We start from the raw sequence: 25515 nt of genomic DNA on the forward strand, positions 1-25515 counted from the left end.
TGAATTGATGCAAGTATTTGTGCCTGAATGTTGGAGATATGCACATAACTTGCTGTATTCTATAAGTTACACACATAGTTTCAAGTTTATTAGGATTTTATATACCGCCTATCAAGGTTATCTAAGCGGTTTTACAATCAGGTACTCAAGCATTTTCCCTATCTGTCCCGGTGGGCTCACAATCTATCTAGCGTACCTGGAGCTATGGAGGATTAAGTGACTTGCCCACATAAGTGAGTTCTGTCCATGTGTTTGCCCATCTATCAAATACTTACTATTTAAGAAATGCACACATTTATAGACTAGGTGTGCACACATGTACATGCCATTATTCTAAGGATTTATGTGTGTATTTTGCGCACATATGTTAACGCCCACTTTATAGAATTATCCTGTAAAGGGGTCATTTCATAACAGGGTATCTATGTGAAATGTCCAAAAAAGATGCCTGTGTTTTACAAAATAGGATCATACTCGTACAATGACCCCCAGTAGCACAGAGAAGGGGTAAATATGTATAGGCCCTCCCCAAGTTACAGACACCCGACTTAAGTACGACTTGTACTTAAGAATGCAGTTGCGGCTTCATTTGATTTCACTGAGCAGTATTTCCAGTGGTATAGACTCCTACGCTTCTCCTGCAGCAGATTCAGGAACAATGGATGGCCACATTAAGAACAGTGTGTGGTTGTGCATGCTGTACCTTAGAGGGACAGTTGGCTCTTTTGTCAGCTGGGAGCAGAGGTAAGCAGCAAGAATCTTAAAATCTACAAGTTCTGAGTTAAATATAAATTCGACTTAAGAACAGCTTTAAAAACATAACTCGTTCTTAACCCAGCGACTGCCTGTATTTGTACGTGGGTATTTTATAATTACTGTGTTTTCAGGAACCTCTACATGTGGATCGCTCCAGAGCAGGCACTACTGTCGAAGCTGACTCCAGCCTATTCAAACCATCTTGTCATTTGTGGAACACCGACCATAAAAGTCTGCCCAGCACTATCCTCACATTTCAAATTACCGAGGTTTCTCTCAAAGCTCTCCCTAGCCCATCCTAAACCGAATTGCCATATATGGGACACAGACCATGCAAGTCTGCCCAGTTCCGGCCTTAACTCTTCATAGCTAGAGTCACCATCTAAGCTCCATTTCACACATCAAACTTAAATTAGGTTGCATGCAACTCAAAAGGGGGCGTGGCCATGGGAGGGTCATGGGCGGGTAGGGGTGTTCAGGAAAGATGTGTTTTAGAATAGTGGGGATCCCCCACCAACTTGCACCCCAGGTTTCAGCTAGCATTAAAGTCCTCGCGCCCAAAGCTTGAAGTGTGCTCATCCCAGAGTGCCCTTTATAAAATAGCGTTGAATGCCAAATTTTAGTGGCATCTAATTTTCGGCATAAAATAATGAGTGGAATTGCCCTAATAAGACTGATGGACACAAATAATTATAAAAAATGTCCTTTTACTCATCCAATGTTCAAATGACTTTATTCATCCAATAAATCAGTGACTTATTCATCCAATATCTCAATAACATGCAATTATTTAAGTTTTTGGGTTTTTTTTATACCATTCATTTTCTAATTGGAGATCCTATGTGTAGGGTTACCAGATTTTCCCAAAGGAAAATCCAGACTCATGGCCACACCCCCAGGCCTGCCCCCAGATGGCATCCGCGCATGCATAGACATGACACAATGATGTCACCTGCATGTGCCCATGATGTCACTGTGTTGCATCTATGCATGCGCGGATGCCTCTTCCCAACACGATTTTGACGGGAAGCTTTTCAAAACCCGTACATCTGGTAACCCTACCTATGTGTTCATCCCACGCTTTTTTGAATTCTGTCACAATTTTTGCCTCCACCACCTCCCTTGGGAGGGTATTCCGGGCTTCAACCCACCTCTCTATAGAAAAAAATTTCCTGACATTGCTCCTAAGTCTACTTTCCTGCAACCTCAATTCATGTCCGAATTAGCACACGCTAAAGATTAGTGAGCGCTAAATGCTAAGATGCCCATCGGAATATAATGGATGTCATAGCACTTAGCATGCGCTAAATCAGTTAACGCATCTTAATAAAAGGACCCCTAAGTTAGGTGCATAGATTGGCTAGGTGTGCTGACCTAGGTGCCTAAATCTAGGCTTCTTTTATAGAATCAAAATAGGTGACAGAAAGGGCTCACGTGCTAATTTTTGCTATTGACCACATGTATAGAAATCGTGATTTATTAACACGATATATTGCCATGCTGTGGTTTCCATGCTGTGCTTGTACATATAATACTATATCTGCCATAATATGCTAGCCAGGCATGTAATACTGTGTTTATTGTGCTATGCTAAGCATATAGTTATAAGACTGTTTGCCAAGCTAAGCTATGTATCTCACAATACAAAGGGAAAAAAATCACAACCCCACGTGTGAAATGGGGAAGTGGGGAAGGGTCACAATCAAACAACTGTAGGGACAATCAATTTTCTCCATCTCAGAGGGAAGCCTGGTCCCATGTTTATCACTCCACCCTTCACACACTTCCCGCTCAGCTTCAAATCTCCAACACATGGTCTTCCTACTACATAGAGCAATGTGGGACCCAGTCAAATCACATATAATTAATTGCCTCTTATTCAGATCTCTGCTGGACTTGTCAATTCTGACATAGGTTACCCTCAAACACCTTCTCTTTTCCTGTCCTGCAATTATTTCATACTGGACCTCTACCTGGGACACCATTTGTTCCATCTTTCATATCAATATACCCTTAACTACCAGATGCTCCTACTGAAATCCTTTAGAGGTATCCACTTGATTTCTGACTCGAATTTTTGTCTGTTTGATCTTTTACTCTCCTTGGCTTTAAAAATCTTACTTACCTGCTGGAAGGACCTATCCAAGGCCTCCTACTCTCAATGGTGGAATCTTGTATGCCTCACTTACAGAACTGAAGCTTATTTAGCTAAATCTTTTGATAGATTTTCTTCCTTTCAGGTGAAATGGTCACTGTTGAAATCTTACTTGCACTCCATCTCTTCCTCCTGAACTGACCACTCTTATCCATCTCTTTTTCTTTCCTTCTATTTCTCTTCCCTTCTTCTCCTCTCTTTTGTATCATTGCCTTTTTCATGCTTATATTTGCTGTTAGGAGGTTTTTCTAGCTTAAATCTGGGATATGCATTTGTTGTCCCATGGAATTTATAGTTATGCAATCTTATTTACTGTGTACCTTTTAGTGTTACTTGTACTCGGATCAGCATGTTTCCAGCTGTTCATTATGTATGTTTATTCTTTTCCATGCATTGTAAACTTAAAATCTTAATAAACAAACCGTGACTAAAAAAAAAAAAAAAAAAATTTATTAAAACATTGTAAATCAATAATACACATATAGCAAATACTTGAAGGGTATTAACGTTGAACAAAATCTTTTCCAGAGAAAGGAAAATGGTAAAACCAGAGGACATAATTTGAGGTTGAGGGGTGGTAGATTCAGGGACAATGTTAGGAAATTCTACTTTACGGAGAGGGTAGCAGATGCCTGGAATGCGCTCCCGAGAGAGGTGGTGGAGAGTAAAACTGTGACTGAGTTCAAAGAAGCGTGGGATGAACACAGAGGATTTAGAATCAGAAAATAATATTAGATATTGACCTAAGGCCAGTACTGGGCAGACTTGCAAGGTCTGTGATCTTTATATGGCCATTTGGTGGAGGATGGGCTGGGGAGGGGCGTAGATGAGTGAGTAAGTTCTTAACAGAGATTTCGGCAGTTGGAACCCAAGCACAGTACTGGGTAAAGCTTTGGATTCTTGCCCAGAAATAGCTAAGAAGAAAAAATTAAAAAATTTTAAATTGAATCAGGTTGGGCAGACAGCTGGATGGACCATTCAGGTCTTTATCTGCCGTCATCTACTATGTTACTTTGTTACATAAATGAACAAAAAAAAGGAAGAACTAACAGGGTCTGCAGTATAAAGATCGGAGACAAAACACAAGAAAAATTGCAGTAGCACGTACCAGTGATACAGGCAAAATTAATTGCGGTTAAAACAACACCTTAAAAACAAAACCACGGGACCTGTGGTTTTGTTTTTAAGGTGTTGCTTTTAACCGCAATTAATTCAATAAATTTTGCCTGTATCATTGTACGTGCTACTGCAGTTTTTCTTGTCTAGTCTTTTATATACATAAAATGAATCGGGCATAAAAATAGGTCCAGTATGAAAAAGGATTGAAAGATCTATTTTTATGCCTGCTTCATTTTATGTATATGCTATATGTGTGTTATTGATTTACAATGTTCTAATAAATTGATTGTCCCTACACTTGTTTGATTGTGACCCTTCCCCACTTCTTTTTTGGTTTGCCATGCTAAGCTGCCATCCTATGTTTTGCCATACAATGCTCGTCATGCTATGCCACATCACCTTTGTCATGTTATGTTTTTACCATGTAAACTTGTAGCCCGTTCTGAGCTCTCCTGGCAGAACAGGATATAAAACCAAATAAGTGAATAAATATATTGCCTAATCTTTAATGGTCTAAGCCAGTGTCCAGCCAACTTTCTCAAGCCGCGGCACACTAAAGGTAGTGGCGGTGGCTCGAGGCACCTGGAAGTGTGCGGATATCTCCGGGATGACATCACGCGCACGCGTGACATCATCATGTCGATGTCCGCATGTGTTTGAAGGCCCTCCGGGCGGGCCCTGAGATGCCAGTGGGGGGGCGCCAGAAGGGAAGAGGGCCAGAGAGAAAGATAGGTGCTGGTGCCCACTGATTGTCACGAGAGGCATGTCCTGTAGGCAGTCTGCTGGCGCCGGCGCCTCTCTCCTCCCTAGTGTACCGTGGCACACCTGAAATCTCAGGAGGCACGCTAGTGTGCCTTGGCACACAGTTTGAGATACACTGGTCTAAGCAGTTTCCAACCTATGAAATTAAAAGTCATAGGGATCCATTTATTAAGCTGCAGTAAGCGCCAGTGCTTGCTTACTGCAGCTTAAAATGGCTTACCATGGGATGCGTTCGGGTATCCTGCGCCGAGTAAAGTTCCAAAGATCTAACATTTGAGGCCTAACATTTGGGGCTCCTTTTACAAAGTCGCACTAGGGCCTTAAAGCTGCTGCCACTTCCTTTTGAGCAGGCAGATTTTCGGCTAGCGCGCATTGTAGCGTGCGCTAATCCGGTGCGTGCGCAAAAACTGCTGGCGCACCTTTGCAAAAGGAGCCCTTGAAGTCTAACATTTGAGGCACAATTTTTACATTTTTGTTGGAAGGAGTGTGTTTGGGGGAGGGGCGGAGAGCAGGCTTTCTTGTACTATTCAGCTAGCACATCTGCATTACCATGCACAATGCACTAAATCAGGGGTCTCCAAAGTCCCTCCTCCAGGGCCGAATCCAGTCGGGTTTTCGGGATTTCCCCAAGGAATATGCATTGAAAGCAGTACATGCACATAGATCTCATGCATATTCCTTGGGGAAATCCCGAAAACCCGACTGGATTCGGCCCTCGAGGAGGGACTTTGGAGACCCCTGCACTAACTGGTTAGCGCAGGATTATTGCATAAGCCCTCAACACCTACAAAATAGATGTCGGAAAGTGCTCCAGGAGTCATTCTTTTTAATGGTCATGTGCTAATGGCAACATAGCCATTAATAAGAAAAGTAGAAAATCGGCCATTTTCTGGCTGCGGTAAAAATGGCCTCAGCATACAGGAAAAAAACTGCAACACACAAACTAATGTATTCTTCACATAGGTTGAACTGGTCTTGTGCGGTACATGCTTCAAGTCGATCAAACTATATGTGAAAGTAACTTATCTCTGGAATTGATAATATAAGATGAGCTATCCGTAGGTTATAAATTCTTCGTTCTATACCTGCTAATTTAGGATGAACAACTGTACTAGAGAAATACCAGTGTAGCCTATATTGCCTTAATTGTTTATTTATTATGTATGTTACCTTGTAACCTGTTCTGAGCACTTTAGGGAACACGGGATATGAAATGAATTAAATAAATAAATATGGGTGCACTATGGCTGCTCATTCAGTGGCATACCTAGCATGTGTGACACCCGGGGCCCATCATTTTTTGGCACCCCCCCAATCTGTACGAAAAACATGATTTTTAGTAACAATCCACACGTCACACATGAGTACCTAGGAAAAGGCAGCATCTTACATATGCAGTGAGCAGTACAACATCAATACACCCACTATAAAACTAAACAAGCCAAACTAGTACAGATCAATCCTACACCGTCAATCCTAACAGAAAACCGTGTCTTTCGAACACACAGAACACAAAAAACACCTTCGCCTAGTATGGAATATGTAATCACAAACTAACCCCTCCCTCTTTTACAAAACTGTAGTGTGGATTTTAGCCACAGTGGTAACAGCTCTTACGCTCATAGAATTCTGAGCATCAGAGTTGCTACCACCACGGCTGGCGCTAAAAAACGTTCTACAGTTTTGTAAAAGGGGGGATAAAATAGAAATACATAGACAAAGGTTAAATTGAACCAGAAACAAGCTGGACTCTGCATACAATGTAACACCACAGAAACAGTGACACATGTCTCCTAAAGCAATTAACAACGGGATCTGGATGTGTCCTTTTGCTCCATGTGACTCACACCCCCTCCCGACCGATGTTACCCTGATAAACCTTCTACCTATTTAACAATAACACGCAAAACAACTTTTGGTAATTAGCCCGCAGCTCTGTTTATTAAAATATAATTAACATATTATATTTTTCATCTAAACAGTGATTAACATAAATCAAAGAGCTCCTCCCGAGCTACCAAAAAACAAACTTCAGTGCCCTCGACCCTGCCACCTCAACAAGGGTCAGAGGGGTGGCATGTCCCTCATGCCCCTTTATCCGGGTACACCTGACCCCCCAGGCACGGCACCCCGCCGGCCCCACCGCTCATCACCCGATGAGCCCAATGACCGAATAGCTCGGGAGATCCGCCCCCGAACTACTCCCAAGAACAAGAAAACAAAGGGAGGGTGGGAGGGAAAAAAACGCCCTGGAGGACCCAAACGGCTGAGTCCTCCACAGCCCCCCTCTTTAATCCCCTCGCCTCGGAACCGCCCCCCCCGCGCACCCAATCAAATTTAAAGTTGGCTTTCGCCTTCAGCCAAGCCAATCGCCCCCCCGGACTAATTCCTCCGCCCCCCCGACCACCCCGGCCGAAGAGCAAAACGGAGGCCCACCAGCCCCGTGTTATATTTTGCCCTTCGACACGAGGTCTCGGGCTCCCATTAACAACGGGATCTGGATGTGTCCTTTTGCTCCATGTGACTCACACCCCCTCCCGACCGATGTTACCCTGATAAACCTTCTACCTATTTAACAATAACACGCAAAACAACTTTTGGTAATTAGCCGCAGCTCTGTTTATTAAAATATAATTAACATATTATATTTTCATCAAACAGTGATTAACATAAATCAAAGAGCTCCTCCGAGCTACCAAAAAACAAACTTCAGTGCCCTCGACCCTGCCCACCTCAACAAGGGTCAGAGGGGTGGCATGTCCCTCATGCCCCTTTATCCGGGTCACCTGACCCCCCAGGCACGGCACCCCGCCGGCCCACCGCTCATCACCCGATGAGCCCAATGACCGAATAGCTCGGGAGATCCGCACAGGCCTGTGTACACACAGGCCCCCCCCCCCCAAGCAACAGAGCAGCGGCCTAAACCAAACCCAAAACACGCTCGCAACCTACCGCAAAGTCATCTAAGAGCAAATCCCACCAATGTCGGACAACATGCACTCTACCAGTGTGAAAAAGCCCACACAACCCCACATCAACCACCCGATGTAACAGCTGCAACCCCGCCCTGCGACTCGACCCACTTCCACACCTGCCGGTTATAACTTAGAACAACCACGAGTCCACCGCGAGAAGTAAGACGCCGAGGCGTGGAATAACGTCCCGACCATAAAACCCGCGTACCTGGAAACCAAGCAAAAAGAACCCGCAAATCGACCTAATGATATTGACTAACTGTCTGGCCGTCATGGCATCAACATCATGACCACCCAAATGAATAATGAGCACATCCGGACGACGAGGGCCAGCCGCCAATGTGACAAAAACGGTACAAGCTGATGCCCACCAAGAGACCCGCACACCCAAATGACCCAGTCCAAGATTGCGCCCTCCAGGGCGCATCAACGCCCTCTCTCAACCCAATGCACAAAGGAGTGACCGATGATCCACACAGTACCACCGCCGAACCGCCCCACGCCGCTCTAGCCGAACACGACGGTCTAATGTAGCCGCGGAAAGCCCCAGATACCCACCGCCCCAACCGCCGAATGCCCGCCTCCGACATACCAGCAGCACGAGCACTAGTGGCAGCGCCGATCCGAAAGGAATGCGTGCCGTAACTCCTAGGCTCCTCACCGCAGCGCACCAAAGCCAAACGCAAGCACCGCCAAGAACTGAAACCTAGAAAGAGGGACCCCATCCGCATGCACGAATAAGACAGGGGAAACCGCAACACGCACCGATAAGAAGGCCGGACAAGAAACACAACCTTCCACCCGGCGGAGAACCAACCACTGGCCGCGACCGACCTGATCCGTCTTAGAGCTAGCCACACAGATTCTGGCTCCTCACTAGCGCCCAACTCAACATGTTCCACCAACAAACCCCGCCCTCTTGCCATATCGGCTGCACTAACCAACAATTCCCCACACGCAATGCCCCAAAGAAGGCTAAAGAAAAAGCCGCCCGAACAGTGCCGCCTCGTAAGGAGAGCGAGCCAAATCAGGCAGTACGGACAAAAGCCGAACAAGCAAGTCGTGTTGAATAGGCAAACGAGAATCATGCCGAGGGGAGCCGCCCTCCCGAGCGCACGCAGCAGACGTTGAACAAGGAAACCCGATGAAGGGCAGTGCCAACCCAAAGCCCGACAGAAAAAAGGCAAACCCCACCAACCTCCCCTGCACCACCCTTCTAGACACCCCGGACCTGCCCGAATCCAGCACAAAATCCCCAAGAAAGGACTCGGCCACATCACCCGGAACCCAACCCTGTTACTCAGAAATGTAAAAATCAAGCGGAAACCAGCACAGTAATGCAACCAAGTAGCCGGTGCTACCGACAGGCGGAGCATTTCCCACACTCCTTCTCGACCAGGCTCCACAAATGCTCCGGCATCACCGAACCTTCCTCGTGAGCCTCCGGCGCCAGTCGACGAAACTGCGAAAAATGGAAACGAGAGAGAGCATCAGCAATGCCGTTCTGCAACCCAGGCACATGCCGAGCCCTATAAACACATTAAGACGCAGACAGCGCAATACCAACTCTCGCACCAGCACCTTTACTGACAAGCAGTGCGCAACCTGCCTGTTCACCACCTCTACCACTCCCAGATTATCGCACCAACACAACCCGCCTATCCCTCAATTTGACAGGCCACAATTCACACGCCACAATGAAAGGAAACAATTCCAAGAGCGTGACATTCCGCGTGATACCCCTATCCACCCAAAATTGGGGGCCACCTCTCAGCACACCAGGCACCCTGGACAAAAAAGGCCAAAGCCTACCCCTCCCGCCGCGTCGGAAAAAGCTCTAAATCCCATTAGACACCTCTGGCGCCTGCATAGGCAAGCAGCCATTAAAGTCTCGTAAGAAAACAGACCACATGCGAAGATCCGCCCGGACCCCGGCCGACAGACGCAAAAATGATGCCTATCCCTGACCCCCGCCGTGGAAGCAGCCAACCGACGCGAAAAAGCACGACCCATGGGCAAAACCCGACCACGCAAAATTAAGAGAGCCAATAACGACTGAACTACGTGCAAAGTAGATTTCGGAGCAGATAACACACGCTCAATAAGATCAAGCAATTGCCGAACCTTAACCGCCGGCAGACGAGTCACCATCGCCTCCGAATCCAACTCAATCCCCAGAAAAACCAGAGACGCGACCGGACCCTCGGACTTATCCTGCGCTAATGGAATGCCAAATTCCGCGGCCATAGCTTCAAAAACCCCCTTAAGGCGCCCACATTCATCCGAATCACCAGGGCCTATGAACAAAAAATCATCAAGATAGTGTACCACAGCATCCAACCCAGAACGCTGAACAGCCGCCCAATGCAGGAAACGTGCTGAACAGCTCAAAATAAGCACAAGAGATGGAACAAACCATCGGTAGGCAGCGATCATAATAGTAGGCACCATCAAAACGAAATCCCAACAAAGGGTAAGACTGAGGATGAACAGGCAGTAACCGGAAAGCAGATTGAATATCGACTTTCGCCAACAGAGCCCCGCGGCCAGCCCTAAGAATAAACCGCAATGCACAGTCAACCGAGGAATACCGCACCGTACACAAATCCCGCGGAATACCATCATTCACAGAAAACCCGACAGGCCAACAGAACGTAAATGACTAACGTAAGACGCATTCCGCGACCGTGCCCCCGAAAACTCACCGCAAAACGGTATCTCAAAACCAACTGAAAAAACCGCGCTCCAACAGAGTAGCTACACTCAAAGGCCGGTAACGACGCAGCCACGGGCCTAAGACGCCCACCAAAAACCGGCATGGGCACCGAACACAACCCCTCCCTATGTGCCAACGCCTGAGGCAACCCACAACCGGCTTCTTGGGACACTTAAGCAGGGGATGCGGCTGCCCGCATTGGGAGCACGCATGCCGAAACCTGCAGTCCGTGAAAGAGCAGATCGACTTGTTGAATCTCCAACAGACGTCATTAACCGCTCCCCCACCCGTCCCCGCCCCCGTCCCGGACCGAAAGGGCCGCCCGCCGCCCGAGCACACCAACAGGCACACGGCCCCCCACTCACGGAGACCGCCCCAACCCTTGGAGGACATATGGGTAAGCCACAGGTTAACATCCTGCGTACCCCACGACATATGAGAGTTCTCCTCCATCTTATCCCTAAAAGCCTCATCATAATTTAACCACGTCCAGCCACCAAAGCGCTGGTACGCGTCAAGCACAGAGTCAGCATATGCTAACAACAAACCATAATCACTAGGATGTGTGCGCCCCCAAACACTAGCCAGCCGCATAAAAGAACGGATCCAATTGAGAATGGACCGGGCAACTGGAAAGATCTTGGAAGCACCCGCCTCCCGCTTCGACTTCTTACGACTCCGCCGGTGCACCCTACCCTCCATAAGGCGAAAAATGTCAATGCAAGAACGTCGTCTAATCTTACGCCGCAAAGAACGCGGCACACGCTCCCAGAGTTCCGTCAGAGCAACCAGCGCTGGCACACCCCGACCCACACTCTGCGGAGCCACACTACTACTTCCCGCCCGACCCACCTCCCCGACCGGCCCAGGGACCGAAGAAGAGGAGGCAGACGAAGAAGAGGAGGACGATGACGAAGACTGGCTAGACGAAGAGGAAGCGCGCCTGCGCCGACGCTTCCCCTTTCCCGTCTTTTTACGTGTGTCCCCCCCAGCAACCCCAGCAGGCGCCACCTTACCCGAAACAGCAGGTCCTTCAACAGGAACGGAGATGCCACCGGAAACAACCTCCGACGCCGACGGACGCTCCACAACAGTGACGCCTCGGCCAGCAACCACCACATCAGTCGAGGGACCAGCAGCGCCTCCACCAACAGCCACCGGTTCCGACGCAGAAGCAACCAAAGCGCTCTCGCTGTGCTGCCGATCCGACACCGCCCCGACGCTGCAGGACGAGGGTCCAGGAACACTGCCAACCGCACTCCAAGGAGGCTCCTGCACGGCCAGCGGACTCTGTGAAGAAAAAACCGAAACCAGGAACAGAACCCAGGAAACCACCCCCAGGCGCCCCCCAACCAGCAACCCCAGCCCCACTCGGCAAGGAACAGCCCATCCACCCGGGGGAACACCCCCACCCCAGTAAGGAGAAAACAAACCCGGACCCCAGCCCGGCTGCCCAGAAGAACACCCCTGCTGCCCAGGGCCCCACGGGAAGGCCCCGTAAGGCACCCCAGAAGGCCCCCCGGAACCAGCACCCCACGCTCCAGCGTCCCAGCTAGTGGAAGGCTGGAGCGACGCTTGAAAAAACCCTCCCCTCCGAGTGAGCAGACCCCGACGCCCCCGAAGGCGGGGCCACATGCGCCTCAACACCGCTGCTCCCCGAGACAGACAAAGGAAGATCCACGGGCCTGGGCAAGGAACCAGAAGCCTGAAGGGAAACAGGAACCGCGCTCCCGGCCCCCAACAGAGAACCGGGAGCGTCAGAGCTGCCGCATTCCGGCCGGACAGACGGCCGCCCGCCCGACTTACTCCGCCCACCAGCCCTTGACTTCTCCGTCGCCTTGCGCGGCGCAGACGCAACCTGGGACACCTCCCGCACCGGAGACCGCTCACCCACGCGGCCCGCTGAGCCCGCAATCGCGATGGCCGATAGCGCATCGCGTTTTGACCTACGCTCCGGCCTCCCCAGCGCCGCCCCACAACCTGCACCCACCTGCTCATTAGGGTCCTCGAGCAGGGAATCGCCGGCCCGGAAGGAAATTTCAGCCGCATCCGACTGCTGTCCGCTAGCCGACGCCGACCTCGCCGCCATGCCGCCGCTACAGCAAGCACCGAAGAAAAACGCCCTGGAGGACCCAAACGGCTGAGTCCTCCACAGCCCCCCTCTTTAATCCCCTCGCCTCGGAACCGCCCCCGCCGCGCACCCAATCAAATTTAAAGTTGGCTTTCGCCTTAAGCTAAGCCAATCGCCCCCCGGACTAATTCCTCCGCCCCCCCGACCACCCCGGCCGAAGAGCAAAACGGAGGCCCACCAGCCCCGTGTTATATTTTGCCCTTCGACACGAGGTCTCGGGCTCCCATAAATAAATAGAAAATTTTTTTCTACCTTTGTCTTCTCTGGTTTCTGCATTCCTCATCTTCTTGTTACTCTCTTCCTTCCATCCACTGTCTGCCATCTCTCTGCCCCTATATGGCATCTTCTCTCCTTCAATGCCCCTTCCAGAAACTGTATGCCTCCCCCTTCCATCTCTCCTTTCACCCCCATTGGTCTGGCATCTCTCTCCTCTCCTTCCCTCTCCCACACCTCTCTTCTGCAATCCCTTTCTTCCCTCATTTTCCTTTTCAATTTATTTTCTGCATCCATCTAGATTACGTTCTTACTACCCTCTCATCAATTTCCTTTTTTACTGTCTACCTACAGCTCGCCACCTCTTTCCCTCACCCCCTCCAGTATTTCCCTAACGCAATCCTTTTCCCCCATCATGTGCTCTCCTTTTATTTATCCCCTCCTTCCATCATCTGCCCTCTTCACTCTCCCCACTTCCATCATCTGCCCCTTCTCTCTATTTCCCCCTCCTTCCATCATCTGCCCTCTTCTCTCTCCCCAGTTCCATCATCTGCCCCTTCTCCCCACTTCCATCATTTTTCCCTTCTCTCTCTTTCCCCCCCACTTCCATCAGCATCTGCCCCCTTTCGCTCACTACAACCCAATTCCATGCAGTATTGTTCCCCCTTATGTCTCTTTCCCTGCAATTCCTTCAGCATCTGCTCCTTTCTCTCCCTCCACCATGCATCCATACCACCCTGACCCCCTTTGTCACCCTTCAGTGTGATTCCATATCACCCTGACCCCCCTTTGTCACCCTTTACCATGTTTCCATAGCACCCTGACCCCCCTTTGTCACCCTTTACCGTGTTTCCATAGCACCCTGACCCCCCTTTGTCACCCTTTACCGTGTTCCATAGCACCCTGACCCCCCTTTGTCACCCTTTACCATGTTTCCATAGCACCCTGACCCCCCTTTGTCACCCTCCACACCCTTTCATGCCACCCTGACCTCCTTTCTTTCTCCATCCCAAAGATCCCGCGATGACTGCTTCTGCTTCGATGGAAGAGGTAAGTGACGTCGGAGGGGGCTGGGCCGGCAGATGCAGTTAGTTGCAGCAAGATCCCACGATGACTGAAGCTGCCAGTGTCCCCCCCCCCTCCCCGACGTCACTGACCTCTTCCCTGTCATCGCAGGACCTTCTTCACTTCAGCACGGCTTCCAACTCTGCTCTAAGTAGGGCAGCCGCACTGAAGTGCGGTTTGAAGCAGCGCGGAAGGTTCCGGCTCCGGCTGGCTGTGCACCCCCTTGGAGCTTGCACCCGGGGCGGACCTCCCCCCGCGGTATGCCATGGGCTCATTCCAACTATTACATTTATTGTATCGTTTAAAACCAATGCTGTCACCATCTGACTTCCGTGCCGTTGTACAAGCAAGGATTTTGTTGTGGCTGGACTACTGCAATGTCCGCAGCTAGATTGATAGCTGGACCATCAAGATATGAGCACATTACTCCATATCTCCGACAATTGCATTGGCTGCCAGTTGCATTTAGAATTCAGTACAAAGCAATTGTGATGTGTTACCAATTTCTATATGATATGATTCCTGAACTTTTTAAGAGTCTGATGTCTGGGTATCAACCACTAAGATCATTGTGTTCTGAGAGTTTGGCATTGCTGAAAACGAAAGCTAATCCTAAATATGCGGAAATGAATGCCATGACTTTTACATGTGCAGGAGTTAAGTTATGGAATAGTCTTGTTGGCCAAATTCAAAAATGTAGAGATAAGAACTCATTCAGGAAAATGTTAAAAACACTATTCGGTAGATGCATTTCTTTGAGCAAATGATCCAATGTAAAGATTGAATCTGTCTGTTTTGTTTTAATTTTGTTCTGGTTTTTAATATTTTATGTATGTAACTTTTTGTAAACCGTTTTGGAAAAAACGGTATAGAATTTTAAAAATAAATAAATATTATAATCCTATCTCGTTGTTTGCAATTTGCAGGACAATGCCAGCTCCCTCTGCCAATCAAATGGTTCTGACAGTGGAAATGAGAGGGATAATTCAGATTCTAGGAGCCCAGGTCCATCATCTCCACAGCAGGATCAGATCCAAAGGAGGATTCCAGTTAACCAGGTCATACCCTCGGGCAACAACAAGACTTTTGCTGGTGAAAAACTCAGAAGGTACAGCTGCGATGAGCCCAGCAGATTCATCAAAAACAACAGGATTCCATTCCATCCATATGAGAGACACTTCTCAGAGACCCATCATTCATTGCTTCCCACTGGATGTTCACTGAAAAATATGGGAAGTATAGAAAATTTTGAAGAGATGTTGGCTTCTACAGACCCTGATGAATCTGAGCTATTCACACATGTTCCTGAGCTTTCCACAGAGCCACCATGGTGTAGGCCTCTACCTCATATTACTACAAACCACAATCTTGACACCCAAATAATGGTGAGTTGATCTGAGCCTCCTGGCACTGAGTTTATGCTGCTATGGCATGACTAGTACCTTTGGGATATTACCTGGCCCTCCCTTTCCCCCTAAGTGTTTTTATGTTACTTTAAAACAAGGCAGTAACTAGGGGTGGCTCAGAATATCAGCTGCCCAGAATGCAAAATCCCATGTGGATGATAAAATGACTGAAATGCAGGCATGGATCAGCAACTGATGTACATTCAGGAAGGCATGTCTCTCTCCTCATCATCTAGGTTGCGGGGAAGAGGGGAGAGAGGGAAAGAGGACTGGTTAAAAGATCGTAGTTAAAAGAGAAGATCAGAGCGGGGGCAAGGATGCAAATTTATCTTACCCAGACCCTAACCCTGCCTAGTTATGACTCTGCTTTAAGGAAACTTACAGAAGGATCTTTCCCAGAGGCTAGGGTGAACTGCACAAATCTTTATCTTCTTCAGGTTTCTACATGTGGCCCAACCTTTAGGGCTTTATTAAGGTACTCCAAAGAGCCACTTGGAGGGGGGGGGACTTATCAACTTAGATTACTGTTAAAATATGTTATTTTAATATTATTAGTAACTAGGTCTTATTGCATAAAATGAGATCAGTGCTAAAATAACACAAGTTAGTGATAAAATAACATCTTAATGGTAGCCCACATTGATAACTACACCCTTAGTATCAGAATTCTTCCTCATCTGGGTAAGTGCTGTCTTCTTTCCCATGCAGACAGTGTGTGAAAACCATGACTCATTCAAAACTTCATCAGGTAGTTTCAGGGATGGAATATATAGAAACTGAGGGCAGATAAAGACCTCTAGGATTAGCTCTTCCGCCCTTCATACTGAAATACCACTTGGCTCCAACTTATCCTTTCACCCACCCCCAAGGATCTTCAGTGTTTTGGCTCTTAACATAATTTACAGTTAGTAGATCTTTTAAAAAAACCTGTACTCTACTGTAATGTTTATGGGAGGTTAAACCACTGACCTCTCTATGAAGAAATATGTATTTCTAGTTCTAAAAGTAGTGGGATGCTCAAGCTAGGCCATGACAAATTTTCTTTGAATTTAGGAACCAGCCAGCAAATTATCCCTATCAACTGCTAAGCAGGTTGTAAATACAAACAAAAAACACACTTTAAAATGTCTGTATACTAACACTAGAAGCCTGAAAAAACATGATGGGATTAAATAAATAAGGTAGACATAATAGACTTCTTAGAGAACTGGTAGGAGGACAACCAATGGGACACTGTGATACCAGGATATGAATTATATCACAATGAAAAAATTAGGGCCCAATTTTCAGCCCACTTGGAGGCAGATTTTAGAAAGGATGTAATAACGGAATTGAGATGTGCAGGTCTGAACACATCAAGTTCTGCTAATATTTTAGAACAGGATTTTCCATTGTGAAGCCTGTTCTAAAATATATCAATGACTGGATGTTTATATATCGCTTATGTCAGTGGGAGTAACCCAGATCCCATCTCTGCAGAGAAATATTCTCTCTGTTTGGATATTAGAAGGTCATTATAATGGTGAATTGCATTCCTCCAATTTACTTGAGCTTCCTCCTGTAAGTTTTTATCCTCCATATACATTCTAGCTTTTGGCAACTTGTTTTGCTTCCAATAGTTCCTCAGTGAACCATCCTACTGTCTCTTTAATAGTCCTGGATTTACTCTTACTAGGAGCTAGCTCATGCAATAAAGAGATAACCGAATCATTCCATTTATCAACTGGGGACCTAGCTGAAGCACTTTCCTTGCTAATTATCTGATCTATTCTATAACAAAAACCATTTGGGTCAATCTTTGGGTGATAATTTTTCTTAGGTAGACTATTGGACTATTGGATTTATTATGTTTCTCCCTCCATTTAATAGTAAAATCTAAGAAGTAGTAGTTAGACCATGGCACTGACTGCCATCCACCTAAACAAACTGAAATATTCAAAGAAAATAATAAAATCCAACTGATGTTCTTTCATGTGAATAGTTTCAGATTTAGGCCAGGAGAGATCCAGAGAATCTAAAAGAGAGAACAAATCTTTGGTATTAGAATCAATAAAATTATCTAAAAGTAAGCTCGTCTCCTAACAGTGAAATATTTAACTACATACTTGTATGAAAATTCTGCAACTTTACTTTTGACGGTTGACCGTTTTCCTGGTGGAATACCAAACCACCAAATACCAAACATAATGAATCCAAGTATGCATCGTCAGATTTCACACACCACACATTCTAATCCTAATTGATTATTGATTTCTAACAACTATATTTAAAAAAAAAAAACTTCCTATAAGAGTCCTAATCCACCCTCCTTCTATTCTCTCATAGAACATGGAGAACTCAATAACTAGTGGACAGATTTCTCATTACTTAGGATCATCTAGTAGAGTCAGCCATGTTTTGGTAATAAACGAAAATCCAGAATATCTGTCTTCTAATAAATCTCTAATAATATGTATCTTGTTGTTAATTTATGTTCCATCTTTATAAAATCTATATGCAAAAAAAAGGGGGCGAGTAGAACCCACAAACTAATATATTATGATACACACCTAAAGTGGAAACAACGTGACACCAATTATCTTGTTATGTATCACTTAATACTTCTTACAAAGTAAAAAGATCTCAGTGAATGGGACAGACTGCAGTGCTCATAACTCTGCAGTACTGCTAGCCTATATCCAAATTCAATCATAGGTCAAAAAACCATTGATGAAACGGAGATACTCCATAGGGACGTAAGATAAATGCTGCTGTTATTACTGTGCAATTATTGTTTTACTTATCGGAGGTTTTTATGACCTATGATTGAATTTGGATATACACTGAGCAGTACTATAGAGCTATAAGCATTGCAGTCTGTCCCACTTACTGAGGTCTTTTTCCTCCATAAGAAGTATTAATTTTAGTGATACATAACAAGATAATTGGGGTCACATTGTTTCCATTTTTATAAAAACAAAAAACAAAACAAAAAAAACAAAACAGGAATTTCTGCAAAATTATCAAAGTTGCTTTGCACCTGTTTTACCCTCTTAAATTTCTACCTCACCAGTGATGTTTTTTGGAGTAATTACAGGATAAGTACGAGTTAGTGCTTTTATATTGCTCATTATAAATGACTTTCGATGAGGTTGGGAGTACATGATAGACAGTTATTTGAATTAAGACCCCCTCGGGACAATGACTGATTTGTTTTTTAACCGGTTCTTGCTAGTAGTTAAGATTGGTATAAACTCTGGATCTGGAACCAAGTCGGAGTATAAATTCTTCAGGAATCATATTACGGCTTAGAAATTCCGTGTGTAATGGGAAAAAGAATGCTGGTGGGGCTATACTAGCATCCACCTGCCAGAATAAACAGACAGATGATGAAATCTTAACAGAAATCAGGGACTTTAACAAATCTGGCAAAACTATGATAATGTGATTTCAATTGCCAGCCAACAAGCTTAAATGAAGAAGCAGAGACTTTTCCAATGCAAAGAAAAAAAAATCTAATTCTGCTGTAAATAAACTCACATGACAAGATAATCTCACAAAATTGCACAATGTAAAGTAATAGAGAAAAAAAAATCATTAATCAAATTCATCACTTGGGGCCCTTTTACTAAAGCTTACCCACTCTTCTACGAAACCGTGGTAGCGTTTTTTAGCGCAGAGAGCCGCGCTGAATGGCCCGTGCTGCTCCCGATGCTCATTGAGTTCCTATGAGCATCAGGAGCAGCGCGGGCCATTCAGCGTGGCTCTCTGCGCTAAAAAACGCTAGCGCAGTTTCGTAGAAGAGGGAGTTAGTGCCTGTTAATGATTTTAGTTTTAGTTTTATGTTTTTTTTTATTGATTTATAAATCACTTTTACCAGAGTGGTTCACAGTAAAACATGCACAATAATTAAAAACCAAACACAACTGATACACATTTACACACCAGCAAATCGGCAACCAGTGCTTACACTGTTAGAATTAACTCAATACCCATATTTCATACTTCAAAACAGGTGTCTCTTCAATAATCTCTTAAAGTCACGCAAATTTCCCTGTTGTCGTATGTCGTATTCTGTTCCATTCCTGTGGGCTCATGCAAGAGAACATACTAGTCCTTGAAATCACCAACCTCAGGCGTTTGACTGGAGGAATGCACAGCTCTGCAGGATGGACAGAACGCAGTTTCAGTAGTGAGATATAGGGCAGAATATCTAAAATATCTGTATTCTGGGGCCATACCATGCACACACAAATAGACCACCGCTAACAGTTTATACCGTGGGCGGTCTTCTAATGTTAGCCAATATAACTTCACATAATAATCAGTCACATGTGGGGACCTCCCCACTAAGGGCTAGATTCTATAAAGAGCGCCTAAGTGCGCCTATATTGAAGGTGCCACTCCACGTGGTAGGTGTCGCTTGTAGAATCATGCTTAGCGGTGCCTAAGTGGACTTAGGTGTCACTAGGCACCATTGACATAGGTGCTGGTACATTAGGCCAGGTTTTACCAGGCCTAATTTACCAACACTTAAGTCAACCACCCCTATTATCTGTTCCTAACTACACCTACTTTTCAGGTAGGCATCATTAGGTGTTGATTGGGTGCCTCAACCTAGGTGTCACTAGGCAACCTAAGAGTTCTGAGCGGAACTCTTAATTGGGAATTTTTATTTAAATTTTTGATTGGCTGAAAACTGGCATGGTAATTGACAGAATTTTTTAGTTAGGAAAAATAATCAGACAAGATTAGTTATGAAGAACTTATGAAGTGCAGCATCCAAGGGAATAATGTAATATTTTGACTTATCCTGCATTTCAACTGTGCTTTGCTGCACCTTATACAGCTGTTCACATTTCCTAAGGCTCTGCTGCCTTAGGAAATGTGAACAGCTGTATGATAAAGTCACTGTTTGGCTCTGGTGAAAATGATGTCCTGCTAACACAGTTCTGCAATGTCATTGCAGCAGGGCTCAGAGCTGAAGCTGAAGGCTGTTCCGATGGTAGGAGTCATGCAGGAAGGAGAGAGCGGGATGTGTTGTTACCAATCTCCGGTGCCACAGGTTTTCAGCGCCACACAACCCTTCCAGCAGGTAGGTGGGAAATGCCATGCTCAGGCAGAACACGTGATCACAAACTGTGTTATTTGATTTATGTGATAATGAGGCATTTTCCGTGCATTTATGCGCTTGGTATTCATTATTATCTTTCCCGCAATAACTTAAATATGCGTTACATCAATGTAACACACAATATAGCCATTTTAACATGCATTGAGGGGGCAAATATCACACAATGCAGGTTAGTAACTATCCCCTAAATATACCGAAGTGGTACTCTTTCTGTCCTTACTACAATAGCTCTGTGTTCATGAAAAAGGATGAGGAGAGCGGCCATGTTGGACCTTCTATTGAGCTCCAATGGCAATTTTTCCACCCTCTGGCTGTTTCCACTCTGTTCTATTGCTTTGCTGTGGAGCTTGTTCCTTCCCCCTGAGCCAGTCTATATCTAAATCATGATGCCAATTTATAGAATTGCCATCAAGGTCTTTTTGTTTTGGATTTCCAATGTATATCATAACAAAACTGTTACAATAGGACCACTAAATCAGGAAAACCTGCTAAGTGAACTCTTAAGGTGCTGCCCATGACCCTTACACTCAGCTGTAACCTGTGGGACAAAATGATTAAATTGCTCTGATTGTTGCTACTCCTTGGGTTTTGACCAGGTACTAGTGACCTGGATTGGCCACCATGAGAATGGGCTACTTGGCTAGATGGTTCATTGGTCTGACCCGGTATGGCTGTTCTTATGCTCTTATGTGTGCCAAGTATAGGACAATTAAGCCATTGTAACATCACTGATGAGGTTGGCTCTGAGGCACTGTGGAATGAGGCATTATGACATCACAATCTCAGCTATGGAATGTTGCTCTCATTGGGGTTCCAGAATCTTGCTATTCTTTGAGATGCTGGAATGTTGCTACTCTTTGGGTTTTGGCCAGGTACTAGTGACCAGGATTGGCCACCGTGAGAATGGGCTACTGGACTTGATGGACCATTAGTCTGACCCTGTAAGGCTGTTCTTATGTTCTTATTGTACCTTTGTATGATTAGCCTTGCATCAAGAGGCAAATCTTCACTAGATTCAACTAAAAGGCTATTATGCCAATGTTTTGCTAGATTTTTTTAAACTACCTTAGACCAGTGTTCTTCAACCTTTTTACACCTATGGACCGGCGGAAATAAAATAATTATTTTGTGGACCGGCAAACTACTAAGACTGAAATTTAAAAAAACATTTTCACCCCATCTCCGCGTGTTCGGTCCCCGCAAACCATCTGATCCCATCCGCACAAGCCTCAGTTATGATTTTATATTGAACATATTTTATTAAAGTATCAAAAGAAACAATATTCTGTACAATTGTCATTTTATAAATACAAATATACAGAGCAAGGAGCAACAAAACCCCTGTTTCCCTTCCCCTCCCCTTCACATATATCCCCTCCACTATCAAGAAAACTGAACAAGCCAAATTATTACAGAATGCTACACAGAAATATCAGGCTAACAGAATAGTTGTTAGGGGAGTGCTGGAAGCTAAAGAAGCACTGCCTGGGCTTTGCAGTCCCCAGTTATGTCTCTAGCAGGATATATAGTTCAAATCTGATATATTCTAATGACAAAATAGAAATAAAATTATTTTTTTCTACCTTTATTATCTGCCCTTTTTGTTCTGCTTTCTTCTGTCTTTTCTTAAATTTCTTTCCTAGGTCTTCAATCTATCTGCCACTTCTGTCCCTTCCTGTCTTCTACCTATTATTCCAATATCCAGAACCTCCTTTTTCTTCTTACTGCATCCACCCTGTGTCCAACATCTCCCACCTACTCTGTCAAGTCCTACTCAGTCAAGTCTGCTTTTTTCCTTCACCCTACAACCTCCATGTCCAGCATCTTCCTGTGTTCTTTTTTTCTTCCCGTTGCTGAGCCATCCAGCCAACCCACCATCTTTCCCCATCCCAGTGCCTCCCCTCTTTTCCCTATCTTAATCCAGCAGATACCTTCCATCACCCTACTCCTTCCATTCCTTATTCAGCATCTTCTCCTTGTCTCCCTATTCCCCCTTCACCATGTCCAGCATATCCCCTCTGTCTCCCTACTCCCTCTACCCATGTCCAATATCTGACTTCTGTCTTCATACTCCATCCTCATGTTCAGCATTTTCCATGTCTCTCTGCCTCCTGCAAAGTCCAGCATCTATCTTTGTGTCCCTATTCTTCCAATTCCCACCTAGTTCCAATAACTATCCTCCCCCAAGGGGATCCACCATCTTCCTTATGTCACACCAATCCCCCCTCCTGGGTCTACCATCCCCTTCCAACAACACCTATATCACATTTTTCCCTCTCCTCATAATCCAGCATCTCTTATTTCCTCCCTTGGCTGCTGGCCCCGATCCACTCTTCCAGCACTCGATTGCTATTAGCCCTGTCTTCGACCCCGGTCCTGCTAAACTTGGCAGCAAAAACAAAGACAAAACCTACCCTACCTTCAATTATGGTCCCGCTAAATCAGACGGCTAGAATGAAGAGAGAAGCCGCGGGACCTTTCCTCTTGCCTGAATTGCTATTCGCTACAAGGTCTGCCGGTCTCAATCCTGCCCCTCAAAAACAGGAAGTCACTTCAGAAGGGGGCGGGATCAAGATCGGCAAGAGCAAAAGTCCCGCGGCTTCTGTCTTTCTTTTTGCCGGCCGTTTGTAGCAGTACCGCAGCTGATCTTAATGCCGACCCTGGAAGGGAAAGGGGAACAGATGCCCGACAGGAAATTTAATTTGTAGATCTCGCCGGCCCTACGCGGACCGGCAGAAATTTTCTGCGGACTGGCATCGGTCCGCGGACCGGCGGTTGAAGAACTGTGCCTTAGACAGCCCTTCAAGTGAGATGTCCCTAGACATGGAATACCCTCTGACTGGGGAAAATGAATAATCTTTGTGATTAATAGATCTACCGGAGCCAAAAAGTAGCAGCTCCACCATCATTAGGCAGTTCCCAAGATGTTTTTCCTCTGTGATCATCCCCCATGGAAGAAAGCGGTAGAGACCCTGATTTGAGTGTTGAGATGGTTAATGCTGTCTGATATCTGACCTTCTAAAGAAGTGTTGCTAAAGATGGAAGTTATGGACTTGGGCCAGGCTTTTTCCTGTGGCAACATACTAGTTTTTTTAATGTTTGCCCTGTCCTTAAGAGTTTTCTCTAACTGGAAGGCCAAAAGATTTCTTGTCAAAAGGATAAACCAGGCAGGTGGATCTTGCAGGATAACCGCTGCTGTTTCAGCTTCAAGACTTTCTGGAGGGATTTTTCAGATTTTCACCAGGGTGACAGAATCAGTTATCTGCAACATTCACAACAAAATGTGCCGCCGTGGAGTATACAAGGCCCCCCCCCCCTCCTCCCCACACACACTTTACTGGGTTTTCCCCTCTGTCTCTGGTTGTCATGATTCACAAAATAAATTGTGTATGAACTAAAAATGGACAAAGCCAAGGGACCGGAGGAATCTGTGTCCTTATGTGCAAGATGGATCAGGAGCAAGTATGCAAATTTTATACCACATTCATATAGTCTGAGTACAGGTCTTGCCTATATCGGTTGGGGGGGAAGACATCTTATAGTAGAACTTGGCAAGTAAAATGAATAATTACTAGATTGTTGATTCAACATTGCCTTGATAATGAATGTGACTGTTGGGAAGACTGGATGGACCATGCGGTCTTTATCTGCCGTCACTTATTATGTTACTATGATCTTTGAAGAGAACACATGGTATGGCAGCTAATTGCCAGAGATAGTGATGGCTGTTTGGTTGTTTCAAGCCTCCCAATCCAATTTATTAACAATCTCTTTGCTCTTCCCTGTCCAAAGCAATACTTAATTGCATATGGGATATGGTTTTCCCAGTCTTGGCACTTACCCTATGGAATGAACTGCCCACTTACATACACACAGAGGGAAAGGGATTGGGACTTGTATACCGCCTTTTTATAGTTATACAACCACACTCAAAGCAGTTTACATACAGTCAGGTACTTCAAGCATGTTTAATTAAGAGCTCATAACCCCACACTGAGGAGTCACTTATCATATATAAAAATTTGAATTTATTATTTATATGGTTATTGTATATGTTCCACACTCCCTCTGTTTCTTCACAAGGACCCTTCTAATCTAGTTCTCTTATTAAATTATGAGAAGGGGGAAACATGTTTGTTTCAGAAGACAATTTTGCTGTTTATTTTCTGCCTTTTTCATTTATTTATATACCACTTATATCCCACGTGGTTTACATTCAGGTACTTTTATCATATTTCCCTATCTGTCCTGGCAAGCTCAAACTCTATCTAGTGTACCTGGGCCAATGAGGGTCACAAGGAGCAGCGAGGGATTTGAACCCACAACCTCAGGGTGCTAAGTCTGTAGCTCTAACCGCTGCGCCACACCCTGTTTTGTTGGGTGGTTTATTTGTTTGTTGTTTTAGATGGGCTGTAGTAGGTTTTAACGGAGATTTCGGCAGGAACCCAAGCACAGTACCGGGCAGAGCGTTGGATTCTTGCCCAGAAATAACTAAGAAGAAAAAGTTTAAATTGAATCAGGTTGGCCAGACTGGATGGACCATTCGGGTCTTTGTCTGCCGTCATCTACTATGTTACTATGTATGTTACTATGTTTTACTACAGATGGTTAAGAAAATATTGTACATAAATAAAATAAAAAGTAAATACATCATAAAGACTGTGAAGAATGAGAGAGAATAGCGCATTAAAACATGCGTAACTCTGCATGTTGCTACAGCTCCACAGAGTCATTTGGCTGAGATCTAACTTCCAAATTATTGACATTTTCTTTAATCCCATGAGTGGGGAAAGAACAAAACCTCCTCGTAGTGGATCTGATGCCAATAACATTACAGCATGTTGGCATCAACTCCTTGAAGCATGTACCAGTTCCAAGATACAATGTGCAAGTACCATTTTAAAGGGATCGTATACATCCACTGGATACATCAGGCTGAAATCCTGACAACTCCTCTCACCGACTCTTTCTGACTCCACCTAACCTTTTTACTGATTCTGTCCGACCCCACCTAACCCAATCTCTTTTACCAACTCCTCCCAACCCCTTGTACTGACGGCAGGAGATGAGAGATGAGAACGAGCAGTCGGCCTGCCCAGTTACT

The 25515-nt window shown here is 45.5% G+C and overlaps 1 protein-coding gene across 6 annotated transcripts in view; it reads left to right on the forward strand.

Moving 5' to 3' along the window:
• Positions 1-25515, forward strand: part of FOXN1 (forkhead box N1) — a 129624-nt gene that overhangs the window by 81359 nt on the left and 22750 nt on the right. For 5 of the 6 annotated variants that reach the window (XM_033921310.1, XM_033921305.1, XM_033921308.1 and 2 more), the window contains 2 exons: positions 14819-15277; positions 20247-20372. In XM_033921310.1, coding sequence (XP_033777201.1) covers positions 14819-15277; positions 20247-20372 — 585 coding nt within the window. The remainder of the gene's footprint in view (positions 1-14818; positions 15278-20246; positions 20373-25515) is intronic. The other variant, XM_033921307.1, reaches the window with a different exon arrangement.

Source organism: Geotrypetes seraphini, chromosome 15, assembly GCF_902459505.1.
Source record: "Geotrypetes seraphini chromosome 15, aGeoSer1.1, whole genome shotgun sequence".
Classification (NCBI taxonomy): domain Eukaryota; kingdom Metazoa; phylum Chordata; class Amphibia; order Gymnophiona; family Dermophiidae; genus Geotrypetes; species Geotrypetes seraphini.